At 47.7% G+C, this 16,226-nt stretch overlaps 1 protein-coding gene across 1 annotated transcript; it reads right to left on the bottom strand.

Annotated features, from left to right (window-relative positions):
- Positions 1–564: 564 nt before the first annotated feature.
- Positions 565–11,397, bottom strand: TMEM98 (transmembrane protein 98). The gene is made up of 6 exons (XM_004385411.1): positions 11,216–11,397; positions 9,502–9,633; positions 8,498–8,531; positions 5,990–6,105; positions 2,805–2,864; positions 565–1,427 (listed from the first exon to the last, which is right to left on the bottom strand). Exons 1-6 carry the CDS (start codon positions 11,344–11,346, stop codon positions 1,220–1,222), a joined length of 681 nt encoding a protein of 226 aa, XP_004385468.1. The 5' UTR covers positions 11,347–11,397; the 3' UTR covers positions 565–1,219.
- Positions 11,398–16,226: the final 4,829 nt, after the last annotated feature.

The following is a 16,226-nucleotide window of genomic DNA, read 5'->3' as shown; positions in this document are numbered from 1 at the left end:
ATGTGCCCAAAGGACAGACAAGCAAGGCCCCAGTCTTGGATTTGGGAATATAATCCCTGGTTTCCTAGAATCAGGCTGAGGAATTTGCTGACTTGAGTTAGGGCAGAGAAACAAAATGGAAAGAGATATGCAGCTTCAAATATATTTAGCAGCATATGATATGAACCAGGGCAGTCCCCAAGCCAGGGCCTCTCCAAGGAGGTTGTCTGTGAGAACCTGCGAAGCAAAGTGCTTCCGACTTTCCCCATACGCTTCAAAACAAGTGCTCAGGATCCTGCAACTGTAATTCTGGGTTCCCCAAAGGTCTCAACTCATAAAAGGGCCCCATCACCTTTCAATATTTGCAAAACAGATATGAGAAGAAAGGGGAACAGATCCTTCATGGATGTCATTGCTAATATGGAAAGTACTTTATTGTAGTATCTTCACTTCAGCCTGAATTCTGACGGTCTCTAAATACAAACCATCCTCAGGGTCCTTAGGCTTTCTCCTTCCATCCACAGTTCTCAGACAAAAATATCCCACCATACACCATGCATTTGATTTAATTCAATAACCACACACTTGAGGAAAACCTAGGTATAGCTTTATTATCCACCTAGTGGTAGTCAGGTCAAATTGCAGGCATAGTGATTAAAAGGAAATAATCAACTCTGCAGTGCACACCTCAACCTCAAAGCTGGAAAGGGGAGGAGGGACTCAGTTGCCTCAAGGACATGGCAGATAATACAAATAAACGAAACAGGCCAGGTGAGAGAGTATAAGCCTTGTCAAAAGAGGCAACTTTTATTTAGTTCCAACTGATTGTCCCTTTTGGGAATTCAGATGAGAGTTGGCACACCTTCTGATTGTTCAAGAGAAGCCAGAAATTCTGATTTCAGGGTGAAACCTCCTGATTCTTAGATGCTGGCTCAATTCTCTTGAAAACACTAGGTGAGTTAAATAAAGCTTACAGTCCGCCAGTTTTCACTGCTCTACTGTACTGATGGTGAATGTCATCTCCCCTAACTGTGGTATTAGACTGCCACTCATCAGCCACCTTTTGCAATTGCAACAGAGGCATCAACTGTTGGGGCTACCCTACTTTCTCATGCATACACAGCTGTACTCCAGAGCGGTGAAGAACAACTAACTCTACAGGGAAGACTGAGAGGCTCAGCTGAGCCACCCAGGGATGGCAGCAGGCTGGCCCTCGTGGTTAGCTGCTGGCCAGCAGGCACTAAATGGCTGATTGCTCCTGCAGGAAGCCTTCGGGGCCTGGAAGGCCTTTATCCGGCTCAGAGGCCAGGGCTGCTTCTCGGAGGACTTCCAAGTGCTCCTCAGCGGCTGACAGTGACTGATCAATCCAATCCAGGCCCCCGGTCAGGTGGCAGGCATTCCTCGTCACCAGCACCAGATGACTGACAGACAGGAGCAATGCAGTCGTCCTAGAAAAAACAACAGGGTCACGTTCCCTCAGAAGTGAGGGACTTCACACCAAAGTCCAAATGGAGCGACTCTAGACTAGGGTTCTCCAAGCTGGAGTCCCTTTCCCAGGAGACTGGTGCATATGTAATTTAAAGATGGTTCCACGCTCAAATAATTTGGGAATGGCTGGGTTAAACAAAGTTAAACAGGTCTCTTTACAACAGCACTTCTCAAGCGCCTTTGATGTGTACAACAAAGCTCCAAGGGGAGAATATGCTGTGTTTCATAAACTTATTTAAGACTATGAAAACCATTTAATGCAGCACACCTATAAACATCTCCCAGAATAGTGTTCCATGGAACACAGTTTGGATCTAGTCCATTGGATGAGCACATTCCCAATGAAAGCCTACTTAAAGGTAGGATACATGTATTCTCACCTTGCACATCTCGTATTGACTGTGAATCAATTATCTCTTATTGACTACGAATCAATAAGGCCCAGGGCTGGTTTACCCCACTCTAAAACAAAAAATTAATTTGAAAACCAAACTGAGGAAGAGTTCTTTTTGGTATTGAAACATTCACTGTAGAGCACCTTTTACATAGTGAGTGTACATGATGCAATTGGGAATAGATTACAGATAATTAGCCCCTAGACAAAGCTGGGCAGCAGCTGCAGTGCGGCAGAGACACCAAAGTTGAAATACCATGACCCCTGCCCATCTGGCAATCATCACACAACATGTCCATAAAATCGCAACATAAATCAGAGAAACAAAAGAATCTGGTTTTGCAAAATGTAAATCCTATACAGGCACATAACATAAAGATAACTCTGCTTTGCATATTAAGAGAGGGTCATGAAGAAGGATGGCTGGAGGTGTCCTGTACAAGGTGGGCACAGCTTTGGCCAACTCGTCCCTTCCATCTCAGTGCTCTGCATGCCCCCTGCCCCCGCTCCCCTGGGTGGCACTCAAAGCTGAGGTGGGTCTGCTTCTGGGGTCCACAGAACAGAGAGGGAGCAATAGGGGGCACAGAGGAAGAGATGGCACAGCTAGGACTTAGCATGGTCCAATGTTTACTTATAAGAATTCAAAATCAAAGACCGGCTCTTCCTTCTTAAGGTTTCAGGAAGAGGACTGTCTTTATCATCCAGCCAGGCTCAGCTCACTGGTTGGCCAGAATGACAGGGCTTCCACCACACTGAAGTGAAAGGTACCCAAACCCTGGTAGACAAAAAGACAACCTGATTGCGTTCCCTAGCATTTGGGCATAGCCGGGGCAACCTCAGGAACCCAGCGAAACAGCCCTCTCCTAAAAAGCCCAATCAACCAACCTCATGGATTCCATAAAATGTTGACCCTCCAGCATGAAAAATGAACAACCCTTCTCACCGTGCATCCAGGAGTTTCGGGTCCAGCGGGGGGTACATTGATTTCACAACATCATCCACTCTGAGGGGAAGCAAAAGGTTTTCAATGTTTCACTCCTGTTATGGATTGAATTGCGTCCCCCCAAAAATGTGTTGGAATCTTAACCCCTATACCTGTGGATGTAATCCCATTTGTGAAAAGTTTTCTTTGCCATGTTAATGAGACCATATGGGTGTAGGGTGTGTCTTAAACCTAACCACTTTTGAGATACAAAAACAGCAGATGAGGCACAGAAGCAAGCAAGCACAAATGGGGAAATGATAGATGCTAGACAGAGATTGCCAAGGAACAGAAGCTGAAAGAGACAAAGAGTTTCCCCCAGAGTGGACAGAGAGAGCCTTCCCCTAGAGCCAGTGTCCCGAATTCAGACTTTTAAATGATGAGAAAATACATTTCTGTTCACTAAAGCCACCCACTTGTGATATCTCTGTCACAGCACTAAGAAACTAAGACACTTCACTTTCTCCTTCCTTTCTTCCTACCTTTCTTTATTCCATCTCTTCCCCTTTGATATTCAAGACCCAGTTTAGTGGTTCTTTCTCTGTCTGCTTCTGCCTTCTCAGACAAAGACTGCAGAAAGACTTCACGTTCAGTTTAGAGAATTTTTTTTTTCTGGTTTTGTTTTTGTTCCAAGGTTTTAAAAAGTATAAGTTCATACAGATGGAAAGATGTTCAAGATATACTACTAAATGAAAACGGCAAATTGCCAAATAGTATAGAATGCTTGATCAATCCCATTTGTATAAAAGTAAATAAGCAAACAAAAAGTATGAAATTAAATGGAAAGATCTGGAAGAATACTCATCAGTTCAACCATGATTAGCTCCTGGAGTTGCACAGTGGTGGAACTAAGGAGTACTTCACTTTCCAGACAAGCTATTTCTGCAGTATTTTTAATTTTTACAAGCATTGATTACTTTTATGCTCAGGAGGAAAAAAAAGTTTGAAGGTAGTTAAATAGAACACTAAATAAAAATGCTCCAAGTTTAATTTTGGTTCAAACTGATGCACTGGAGTTCTTTTAACACCTGGTACAGTTCAAGGTTAAATTTTTTAGTCCTTTTAAGAAATGAACTACTATTCATTCTGATTTGCAGTTCAAGGTTTTGCTCCAAATCCCTGCTTCTGAACCACTTGATGGTCAGCAACGAAAAATAAAGATGTATTATTTGATTTCTAAAAATACTTGACAAAAGATGCCCTCAAATATTCCTGTCTCTGGGCTGAGGAGCTGATGAGGAGGAAGTGCAGAGGCATGGTTACTGTCAATGCCTGTTTTAGCTGCTCCCTTTCTCTGTAGTACCCTTAGGCTGAAGCCACTCTCCTTGAAACTAATATGCCATCAACACACTCATAAAGGGAGCAGGAAAAACAATGGAGGTAAAAAAGGGCCAGATGGAGAAAGAAGTGTGAGAGCAAAGAGATAAAGCAAGGACCCCTGACTGAATTATGGCAGGGAACATTCTGGAATTAGTTCAAGGTCTTTGTAGGATGGGCCAGTGTGTAGCAGGTCAGGTCCACCCTCTGAGCAATGTCACAAGCTCATCCTAGCCCCACTGCTAATCCTGCTCAGCTAGAATTTCACTTCTCCTCAGAAATCTCCATCTCCTTCCTCCCTGATCCCTCCTGAAAGTGCTGCCTCATAACCTGGTATCATAGGAATTTGTCTGGCTCCCTTGGGTGGCTCTTAGAAGAGACAAAAAAGCATGATGAAGGGTCAGCAGATATGTGAATGCATAATCTCTAAAAATAATGAGTGGCCAGAGGAATGGCTGGTGCTTGCCCAGAGCTTAGGCTGGGGGGAGTAGGGGTAAGGCCAGGGGTAGAACTAGGCTGATGGTAGTCATGTAGCCACACCCACCTGGGCCAACTCCAGAGAAGGCCAAGAATCTTTCTAGGCTGAGTCCCTCCCCTGGATTATCTCCCTCCCACTTTCTCAACTCACTGAACTCCTCCTGGACAGAGTTCAAGTGCACCAAGTCTTTTCCTATTCCCTCAGAGGACTCACAGAAAGCTGGTTGTTTTTATTTGGTTAGTCTTGGGGCAGAGAAAGGACTGGTTCCTCATGATTTACCTGAGGGCAAAGCAACAAGGAAAGCGAGAGCCCCTGGAACTCATACAGGTGCCACCATTCCATCAGGAATACGGAGGTACCACACCCAGTGGAGAGGCCAGGTGGCTGACGAAGAAAACATCCCAGACTGGACATCTCCAGGCTCAGGCAATCCACACACCAGCCACCAGGTGGCAGCACAATCTTAGCACAGCCCTTCTCAGAGAAGGGCTTCATTTTTCTTCACAACATCGAGCCCAAATGAGGGGGTGTAGCTGTTGACTGCAATCCTGCAGGTTGCCTCCCTCATAGGATTTTGGCAGACTGCCTGGAATTTGGGAAGTCTGAATGCTGTATGCAGCCCTAGTGACGCAGTGGTTAAGCGCTCAGCTGCTAACCAAACGGTCGGCAGTTCGAATGCACCAGTTTGCTCCCATAAAGATTACAGCCTTGGAAACCTATGAGGAAGTTCCAGTCTGTGCTATAGGGTCGCTATAGTCGGAACTGACACAATAACAACAGGTTTGAATGCTGTATGGCTTCACTTCCCACCCAGTGCTGGAGGCTGCGTCATGGATGGGTCAGTGGGTGACAGGGCAATAGGAAGGAGCAGATCCTCATACTAGTCTCCAATACAGATATGGGTCAGGGACAAGGGCATGGCCAGGAGATCACTGAGAGATAGGGGTGCTGGCACCAGTGTAAATGTGCTTGCTGGCTACAGCGCAGAGCCTGGGAGGAAGGAGTGGAACAGGCAGGAAAGCAGCCCCAGCTTGTATGGGGCTGAACAAGGAAGCAGTCACAGTGGAAACTGCAGAACAGATGAGTCAGGACTAGTCACCATGCTGGAACCTCCTAAAACCCTAACAGAAGGGGGCACGCTGGAGGTGGCTATGTGTGTGCATGAGAGAGAGACCATCTTAGGTTGAAAGTCTCTCAGTAACTAGATGCTCTGTGAACGTCTGTGACATAAGTAACTGAAGTTGCCTGTGTACTGTTTGTTAAAAGAGGCTGGCCCTGCTGGCCACCTCTGCTTCCACCCTCCTCTCTTCCCCAGCAGAGTGTGGGGTCCTCAAGGCCCCAGACCACTCACCTGGGGCTGATCCGCTTGGCCACCACGATGATGTCGCTGACACTGGCTGAAGTCTTCATCTTGGCTCCTGAGCCCATTGTCATGGCAACAAGCTTTTCTGTCAGAGTGTGACAAATCTAATGCAGCAGAGAGGAGAGAGGTGATGAGGGGTGACCCAGCTCCCCAAGGGCTTCTGCCACCCTCATAAGGTCAGATAAGGCCCCCACTGTGGGTCCCATCACACAACTTGCCTCCTAACCTAATGGCAGAAATGAAGCGAAAAGTACACAGAGATTAGAGGAACGGGGTGGGAAGAAACAAAAGCCAAGAGCATGGGTGAAGAGGGAGGGGTAGTGACCTCAACCCAGGGTCAGGGTTTTGGCTCGGAGAAGTTGAAGCTGAAATAATCTGTCTAAGAAAGAGCATGTGCTCTAATTTCACCTTCTTGCTCAGGGGGATAAAACCTACTTTCTCTTTCTCTTCCTTCACCTCACGGTCTAACCCTCTGAAAGAATAAATATCTCCAGCGTGGCGCCCTCAGAAACGCAGCTGGACAAAGGGCAATTGTTCCCTCTAAGCACATTCTCCAAAAGTGGCACTTATTTCAACAATTTTCTATGCTAATACATTAACATGCTGCTTGTCAAGATAATGAAGAAAAGAACTTAGAAAAAGCTGGAAAAAGGCAAGATTATGACACATGGCCTTTCTCATCATCAACCAACAGTTCTGGCTTCCCCTAAAACTTGTTCCCCTCTCCTGCCCCTCCCCGTTAGAACCTAAATATGCTTCTGTCTCTAGCAAAGAAGTCTCATTACCCTGCCTTATACCTACCTGGAAAAGAGAGGGCAGAAAGAGCCCAAGAACCCACCCAGGAGCAAGCCCATCCCCTCCCTCAAGCCTCCACCACACGGACTCAAGGGCAAGTGGCCAAGCATAAGAGCCTTGAGATCCCAAGAGCAGATTAAACGCTCTCCTTTGATCTGAGGTTCCCAGGATGGACCATTAATTCCAATCCAACAAGACTCCTTCCAGCCATTTGAATAGGTGCCATTTATCTTCCGCCTATGATAGGCAGGGAGTCCCTGGGTGGCACAAATGGTTAAGTACTTGACTACTAGCCAAAAGGTTGGCAGTACAAACCTACCCAGAGGCACCATGGAAGATAGGCCTAGCAACGTGCTCCAAATGGTCAGAGTCTTCAAAACCCTATGGAGAAGTTTTACTTTGCACAGGTGTTTGCCATGAGTAGCAATCCACTTGATGGCAACTAACAACATGATAGAAAGGGGCAGGGGGCAAAATCTAGTTCCAGGACACATCCTGGGTGGGAGAATGGAGATGTAATATGGCATTATTGCAGTAGTTGTTATACCTATCTATATCTATAAACAACAACAACAGAAAACCATTGCTGTCGAGTAGATTCCAACTTATAGTGACCCTATAGGGCAGGGTAGAACTGCCCCATAGGATTTCCAAGGCTGTAATCTTTATGGAAGCAGACCGCCACATCTTTCTCCCATGGAATGGCTGGTGTGTTCGAACCATCAACCTTTCAGTTAGTAGTCGAGCACTTAACCACTGCACTACCAGGGCTCTTTATCTATATCTATAACCATATCTATATATATCTATATATCCAAAGAACTAAATAATAAGCCTGGACTCGGGGACAGGAGTTTCCTTCGAAGTGTTTCTTTGTCCCTAAAAAGAGGCAGCCAAGGAGGAGGTGGGATGAAGGATATTAAAGAAAAGATAAAGTTGTCTTTTTTGAAATCTTGAGTAATTACTAGACAAAGATATATATGTGTGGCTTCCCAGGTTACTTTAAGTGAAAAAGCCGACATTATTTGCAATTGGCCAAATATTTCAGTATTATCATTGTCCCACTAGGTAGGGTAGTACTAGGCAAGAATTGAAAAACAAATGCCAAAACTATAAAAAGTACCCAAAATGCAAATTGAATGCAATTTTCCAAAGACTTCAAGTATTGGTAGAAAAAAAAAAAATCTGCCGTCAAGTTAAAGTCATCCCGGTTTGGATTTTTTAACATGGATTGTTGCCTTTGACTGTCTACTGTCACAGCCAAAAAGTATCAGTGAAGGACTTCTAATAATTGAGGAGGTCTAAATACAGAACTTGCTGCAAAGGCTTGAGCTCTCTGTTAATGAAATCAAAAGCTTAGGGAGAAGCTGGGAAAACCCCATTTTCCCTCTGGTAGCTAAATGGCCTTGGGCACGCACAGCTTTCTCTGTGGTTGGTGAAAATGGGCTAGTGACTATCTAGGCTGTTAGGACCAGATGAAATAAAGCCTTTGCAAGGGCCTTGAGAATCATAAAGGGATAACAGGTAGAAGTGGAAGCAGACAGTAGAAACTCCAAGCATCAGGCATGTTAAGAAAGGCCCCTTGTGAGGACTAACAGGTCAGGTTTGGTACCCTGCCTAAGGTCCCTTTCAACTCTAAGAGTCTATGCATGGAGTCTTCAGTAACTCCCTTTTTCTCATCAGGAAATCAGAGAGAATTACCTTCAAGATGGCAATGCAGTGGGACATGAGACCCCTGAGGAGACAAGAAGAGTTTGTCAATGGTTACCCGAAAAGCCCACCTCCCTCCAGCCACCACCTCTGCTCCTCATCCAGCTGTGACCAGTACCACCTCAGCACAGTAATGCCTTGTGCTAAAACGAGCAAGTCCATGAGCTAAATGAGAAAGTACCTTCTTCCCCTCCCTGCCCCTCACCGCACCCAACCTACTCTTCCAGCCATGCTTTTTATAACTGAGCTTCTGACAGACTTGTTCCCTCTGCCTGGTGTATCCTTCCCCTTATGGTCAGCCTGGTAAACTACTTCTCATCTTTCAAGACCCAAGTCCTAAAGCACTTACACTATGAATATCCACCTCCACTTTCCCACCTTAGGCAAATCTAGACATTGCCTCTTCCATATGCCTACTGTACTGTATACAGAGATCACCTACAGTTTCTAGGATACTGTATTTAGATTTTTAGATATAATTCTGTCTCCTCCACTATTTTCATACCACACTGCCTGGCCCAGCGCCCTGCATTAATGGCCCACAAATATTTGCCCAGTGAATGAATGACTAAATGAATAAGGAAATGAAATGGCATACAATGCTCAAATTGTTAAGGGTTCCTGTTGGGTGCAAAGATCCCTGTGGGAATACTGAAGACAAAGGGTTCATTCCTGGAGCCTCAGTATGAAATTCACTGACACCCCAAGGATAATCTAAGCACATCAGGGTGACTTTGTAACAACATTTGTCACACATGTATGGGCCTCAGCGTTCAAGTCTACAAAATGAAGACAGGGACAAACACTATCATGCCACATTTTGATACCCCCATGTTGAAGGTAAGGGTAAGAGCAGCGAGTGACACAGGGCTTCTGGGTGCCAGCTGAGTGCTCAGCAAAGGAAGCCACAGAAGAGCACCGAGAAGCCCCCATCTGCTATCCCCAGTGGGCTAAAAGATGATCTACAGGAAAGCAAGTAGTCCCCATGGCCATACGAGGCATCTTCAATCCAGTCTTCGTTCTCCAGAATGGCCTCAATGTGGGGGTTGGTGATGACGACATCATCCAGTTCTAACTCAGAGGGCTCAGACTGGGTCTCCATGGCACCAATGAGGTCCACAATGGGCCTAGAAAGAAAGGTCTCAGTTAAGTGATTTCATGATGGGTGACTGCTGCTGACCTCCCTCCTCACTGAGGCCCACATACCCTCCGAAAGGATGAAAGGAATAGATAAATCAGAGTAGGAGCCACTTGTCCTGAATCCAAACCCAACCCTAGTGAGGACTAAAGTTGTAGGCAGGGCTATGACTAGACAGTGAGTCAAGTAGGCAGCCCAGCGGAACCCCCCTCTCCAAAAAAAAGTGACACAGAAGGTTATAAACCCTGAGAGAAAGAGTAGAACTACAACCATAATAATTACAAAGCTATATTAGACAGGGCTTCTCCTTCAGGGCAAAATAATATCCTTCTGTAACTTATTTGACCTTCAATCCTACCTTTTAAAGAGTGGTTGAAGTTCATATTACCTAAACCTACTTATATCCTCTACCTGGTCTGCAGAATCAGTCATAAGAACCACCCTAATCCACCCCAACGCCCCTCCCCACTCCTAGTTTCGCTAGCAAAATGGAAGAAATAAAAACAATTTCTACTTTTATGACCAAACCAAACCAAACCAAACCAAACCCGTTGCCATCGAGTCGATTTTAACTCATAGCAACCCTATAGGATAGAGTAGAACTGCATCATGGGTTTTCCAAGGAGCAGCTGATGGATTTGAACTGCCAACCTTTTGGTTAGCACAATAGCTCTTAACCACTGCGCCACCAGGACAGGGTTCTTTAAAAATATGACTCTATAGCATTCTTTTCAAAAGCAGAGCTTCCTTGGGTCATACCCATAAAACCATTGCTATCAAGTCCATTCCAACTCATAGCAACCCTATAGGACTGAGTAGAACTGCCCCATAGGGTTTCCAAGGCTGTAATCTTTACAGAAGCAGACTGCCACATCTTTCTCCTGTGGAACGGCTGGTAGGTTCAAACTGTTGACCTTTCGGTTAGTAGCAGAGCACTTAGCCACTGCCCCACCAGGGCTCCTCAGAGAAGTGGGCATTTACAAATTATTAACCACTTAGCAGAGATGCTAGTAGGATCAAGAAGATAGAGGGGTAAGAGAAATTAATAGTTCCATGTCTCTCAAGGATCTGTCAATTAAAATGTCCCTAAACTGAAAACAGGGTCTTGTTTATAAAATACACTTCACATAAAATGCATCATGAAGAAATCTGCCATGCACAGAGAGATACAGTCCTATGCTGGGATTTCACTGGACCGATTGTTGCCTGGATGTGTGGCTGGAATTCAGGCATCTGATTTCTGTGCCCGTGGGTTTGGCTGAAAAGAGATTTGGCTTGTCCAACTGCTAAGGGAGCTAGCCAGTCTTGGATGGATAACTGTGCCTTTACCCAGGTAAACATGTTCAGTTACTTTCTCATTGGCTCAGGTGACAGTCAGAGGTGGCTCAGGATGCTGGGAGGTTTAAGGAGTGTTCTTAAGCTCTGAGGTCTTTGTTAGCAACGGCAGCCGCCAGGCGCCATTTTAAACACAAAGCTCAGCTGGAGCTGCCCACCACTAAACTTCTTCTGCTGCTCTCTTTCTCTTTTGTTAGATCCCATCTCTCCTCCTCCCCCTCGCCGGGAGCACTCACTTGGAGTCATAGCGCTGCAGCAGGTCTCGGGGCCGGCAATAGCGCTGTCTGCAAACCACCACCAAGGCTGCAAACGAGGCCAGGAAGATGGTGGCCAGCACGCCTATGGCAACGATCACCACCGTCTCCATGCTTCTGGGTGGCTCCGTCAGCCCCGGTCACATCCCCCGTGTGGACTCAAGCTTGAGAGAACACAGGGCAGAACAGGCCTGGTAAAGAAATCACAGAAGAGAGGAATGTTGGCTTTACCTGGTGGAAGTAGCATTTGGGATGGGAGGAAGCTAAGTTTCCTCAGGTCACCTGCAGAGACCTGAGGGCCTGCACAGAGTCAAGGTGCATTTTACAAGTCATGCCCCCAAATCTGCCTTTTCCTTTATTAAAAGAGTTCGCTCCCCAATTGGAGCACAATGGCATTTCAAATCTGAGACAAAAGGAAACATAACTAACACTATAGCTTTCACATCTAAAGCAATGAACATGAAAGAACACCCCCTGAGAAAGGGCAAGCGGGGATTGCATTTACTGAGGGTCTACTCCTTGCCCGGCGCTTTGTATGTGCTAACTCTTCTAACCTAGCAACTATCCTAGGAGGCAAGTATCGTATCCCATTTGACAGTTAAGGAAACTGAGGTTCAGAGAGGTTAAGTAATTTGAGTTTATGTAGTCAGGAAGCAGTTGAACTAGATTTCAACCCTAAAGCCATCCATTTAAACTTAGATGGACATCCACCTTTCTCTTCCTAAGGAGAAAAGATGATTCTAAAAACTCTGGAAAGCATTTTGTCAGTTTGTGTTGTAGACTTAGAACTGGTGTCAAAGTGTTCACTGCCTGTTGCCTGTTTTCACCCAGGAGGGTTCTTTGGCACCAATTTTAAACTCTTTTACCAGAGGAGCAAGTGTGTATCAGAGGAGTAGGTATTCACAATGTTATTTCAGAGTAGACTTTCTACTTGAGTCCTTTTGAACAAGTCTCCTCCCCTCTCTGAGCTTTAATTTCTCTACCTACAAAAAGGGTGGTTTGACCTAGGTGTCTCTGTGGCCCCATGATCTCCTCTATCTGCACTTAATTCTTTGCTCCATGTCTTGGAGGGCCCAAATGCTCCCCTGGTTATCATTCTATAAGTATTTATTGATCATCTACTATGTGCCCAACACTGGTCTGGTTTCTAGAGATTGGAGATAAGACACAGGTCCCAGCCTTAAGAAGCTGATGGGGGAGGTAGATAGGTCACTTCAACTCCACGTGATCTATGCAACAATAGAGGCCCGTGCTACATACAGAAGTACACAGAAAAGAGAGTAATGATGTTTTTATGACACTTAGGGGGAAAGCCTTCTTCACAAGGCAGGTGATACCTGAGCTGGGTTTTGAAGGACAAGGAGTATTCCAAGTGGACAAGGCTGGCTCAAAAAGTCTCAGAAAGCCTGGGGTACACTTCCTACACCTCCCACAAGGGCAAGAAGGCCGGTGTCTGCCTCTTTCATCGCTGTTTTATCTCTGATTCTGTGTGTCTGTGTGTGTGTCTAGGTTAGAAATTCTTCAGGTCTGCCTCAGTTTCTCTAGATGTGTGTTTCTCTGTCTGTACCCTGTCCCTCCTGGTCCACCTCCTTTAGTCCACTATTCCTATCTCCTCTTGCCCTTCCTCCCCTTTCCTCCTTTTTCTTTCCCCCTTCTCTTATTTCCTTCTGTCTCTGTCTCTGCTTCTCTCTCCTGGTCTCTCTCCATTTCCCTCTCCCTGGGCCTCCTTCCCCCTCCCCTTCAGTCTCTCCCGTTCAGTTTCCTCTCGCTCTCCTTCCCCCTTCCCCGACCCCGGGCATCCAAGACCACCCACCGGCTTTGTTTCCAATCTGTGTGCCGCGTGTGCACGCGCCGTTCTCGGAGTGTGTGTACGAGCGTTCTCTGAGTTTTCAGTGTCTTTCTGTTATTTTGTTGGTGTAGGTGTTTCTTTGTGTGCTTTCTGCGCTTAATTCTTTCTTTGTGCATTCTTTTCAGTTTCTGTGAGTTTTTCTGCTTCTCTCTTTTTCAGTCTCTGTATAAGCTTGTGTCGGTCTCTCTCTCCCTTACTTTCTCTCTCTGATAAAACAGACCCAAGACCCTACCTCCTTCTCCCTGACCCGCCACCCACACCACCCATCCCGACACCGAGGACTAAGCCTCAACAGGCAAGGAGGAGGGAGCCCCGTCCCAGCCCGGACCGCACCGCAGGGCTCCGATCGTTCCCGGGCGGGCGCAGGACACCCGAGGACCCAGCCCCGCGCAGCTCCAACTTACTTTCCCAAACTTGGAGGCGCCGGACTGCGCGTGGCGCCCGCGCTGGGCTCCGCGGCCGGAACAAAGCAGCGGCCGGGCCTCCCTTCCCCCAAGGAAGCGGGCCGGGCCGGCGCCTTAGCTCCCCGTCCCCGCCCGCCGGTCCTCCCTCGGGGCGCGCCCCTCTCCAAAGGTGCGGGGCTCGGAAAGGCTCGCCGACAGCCCCACTCCTGCCCGCCTGGGGCGCACGGAGCCCAATCGCCCCGGTGAGGTCACCCACCTCAGGCGGCGGCTCCAGGACGCATCCCGGGTCGCGCTCCCGCGCCGGGCCCCCCCGGCTGATGGCAAAGTCCGGGCGCGGGACTCCGGGCGGCGCCCTGCGAGCAGGGCATGCCGGGAAGGGAGCTAGGCTGTCAGAGGACTCGAGATAAATTCCCCCTGCTCGGCCAAACCCCCGGAGGTGGGGCGGGAGGGGGAGACGCCGGCTGGAGCATCCAAATCCCCCGCTGCCAGGCGCCGCCGTCACCGCCAGGCCCTCGTATGGCTTCTCCAGACGGGCCGGGGGTTGGGGCTAGGCGAAGCCTGGCAGCTGGGAGGCAGTCACGGAGAGCATCCAACAAATCCTGGTCGCGCCCCGCGGAGACCAGCCACGGGCATGCAGAGTGGAGGGAGGCGGAGGGTCCCTGCCTCCAGGGGCAGCCACCCACTGGGGGAGAGGGGAGAGACGGGAGGAATGGTTTCCACAGTGCGACTGGTACAGGGAGAGTCTGCTCTGGTACCGACTGGTTTAAATCCTGGCTCTGCCACTCACTAGCTCTGAGCAACTTCACTTCACTATGCCTTGATCCTTCATCTGTAAAATAGGGATAATACTTGTAAGAATCCTAGATTGGCATGGGGGTTAAATGTCGTGATACATGCAGTGCGTTTAGAAGACTGCCTGGCCCAGGGTAATAGTGAATCAGTGGTAGCTCTTATTACCACCTGACCCATGGAAAGCGGTGACAAGCACACCCACCCCTCGCAATTTCCCAGCAGTGGGGCAAGAGTACAAATGCAGGACCCGGGTTTGCAGCCCTGCCCCTTCTGTTCCTATGCTTCTCCATCCCATACCAAAGGGGGAGGCAAGTACATTGATGGGGCACAGCCCCCACCCTGCAAACAGCTATCTCTCTGCCACCCCTCAGGTCTAGAGATGGCCACGCCAGCTGCACAGTCCACCCTTGGGAGGATGGAGGTCCACATAGCCCTAGACCAGTTGCCACTGAGTTGATTCTGACTCATGGTGACCCTATGTGTGTCACAGAACTGTGCTCCATAGGATTTTCAATGGCTGATTTTTTGTAATTAGATCACCAGGCCTTTCTTCCAAGGCACCTATGGGTGGAGTTGAACCTCCAACCTTTCGGTTAGCAGCCCAGCATATTAACCATTTGCACCACCCAGAGACTCCTTAGGCCCTGGAAGCAGGGCTGTTTGGGAGGGATTTTTAGAGTCCAGGGTACCAGGAGTGTAGTCTCGAAGGGGCATGGGTTCCACATGGTAATGACACTTCGCCCTCAAACTCCTTGTCCTGTGAGGCAGAGGCACAGAGTGGGGCCGACTAAAGCACGGGTTCCAGAGCAGGGACCCCAGTTGCCCAGCTCTAAGGGCAGTATTCATGGCAAGTACCAAAGAATGCAGACCAGGTCCCCGGCAGCTTAAAGCAGGGCTTGCAAACTAATAGTCCATAAACCACATCCAGCCCACAGCAGTGTTTTGTTTGGCCCACGGGTTTTTTTTAAATCAAATGAGTTGCCAGCATTTTTGAAAGTCAGGAATTTCATTTACAATTCTAGATTTCCAGCTTCTCTGGAAAATTCATAAGATCTTTCAAAACTCAGCCCACATTCCACCCATGGCAACAGTCAACAGGGGCAAGGCGCCTGCTGTCACCAAGCATGCTTTCTGATCCACCACCATCCTCAGTTTGCACAACGTAGGCACATGCACTCCCACCTCACCCTCTTTAACTGCCGGCCCCATGGGCAGCTAATTTTTCCCACCCATGGCACTCGGAGCAGAGAGGGCTGAGGCGTGATTCTATCACCCTCTGAAGTGCTTTCAGGAAGGAGCTACTGAGCATTGCTTTCTGTGTCAGGAAAGTGGGCTGCAGCAAGCAGGAAACAGAATGAGTGACTGGGGACAGTAATATCTCCATTTGTTGGACATTCTCTAAAAAGAACAGAGTGCTATTGGTCTTGGGTGTTTAGACATTTGGTAGGCATCCCATGTTCTTTCAACAAGTGAGGTAAGACACTAAATCACATGATCTCTTGTGGTCTCTTCCAGGTCTGCAATTCTATGACCCTGTAGAAGAGATGTGAAAGAAAACTGTAACCTTGAGGAGTTTACAATCCAAGTGGAAAAGACATACAACACTTAGAAAATATACACACACACACACACACACACACACACACAGACGAAACATATAAATAAGTGAAAAATTGTTCAGCTGCAGCCTGGAGCTGATATTGTAAATGCTCTCAATTAACCACCCATCACCCAGATCCCAGGAGGCAGGATCGGAGGCAAAGTTGTGCCAGGTGCCTTTCCAGCCAACTGCCTTCCATGGCCCTAGCAACTCCTGACATCCTAGGTGCCCCCTGGAGCCTCTCTGGATGGATCTGAGAAGATCTGTGTCCTCAGTGTTCTTGCTTGCAAGCAACAGAAACTGATTGATTGTCCTACATGGAAAGGAGACTTGTTGAAAGAACGTGGG

This window comes from Trichechus manatus, unplaced genomic scaffold, assembly GCF_000243295.1.
Source record: "Trichechus manatus latirostris isolate Lorelei unplaced genomic scaffold, TriManLat1.0 scaffold00138, whole genome shotgun sequence".
Lineage (NCBI taxonomy): Eukaryota > Metazoa > Chordata > Mammalia > Sirenia > Trichechidae > Trichechus > Trichechus manatus.
This window is presented reverse-complemented; position numbering and strand designations above follow the sequence as displayed.

Excerpts from the sequence above, each read along its gene's own strand:
- TMEM98 (XM_004385411.1), bottom strand. The coding sequence starts at position 11,346 with ATGGAGACGGTGGTGATCGTTGCCATAGGCGTGCTGGCCACCATCTTC. Across the intron at positions 2,865-5,989 it reads GCCAAGCGGATCAGCCCCAG|AGTGGATGATGTTGTGAAAT; the intron begins GTGAGTGGTCTG and ends GCTTCCCCTCAG. Across the intron at positions 1,428-2,804 it reads CCGAAACTCCTGGATGCACG|GACGACTGCATTGCTCCTGT; the intron begins GTGAGAAGGGTT and ends TGTTTTTTCTAG.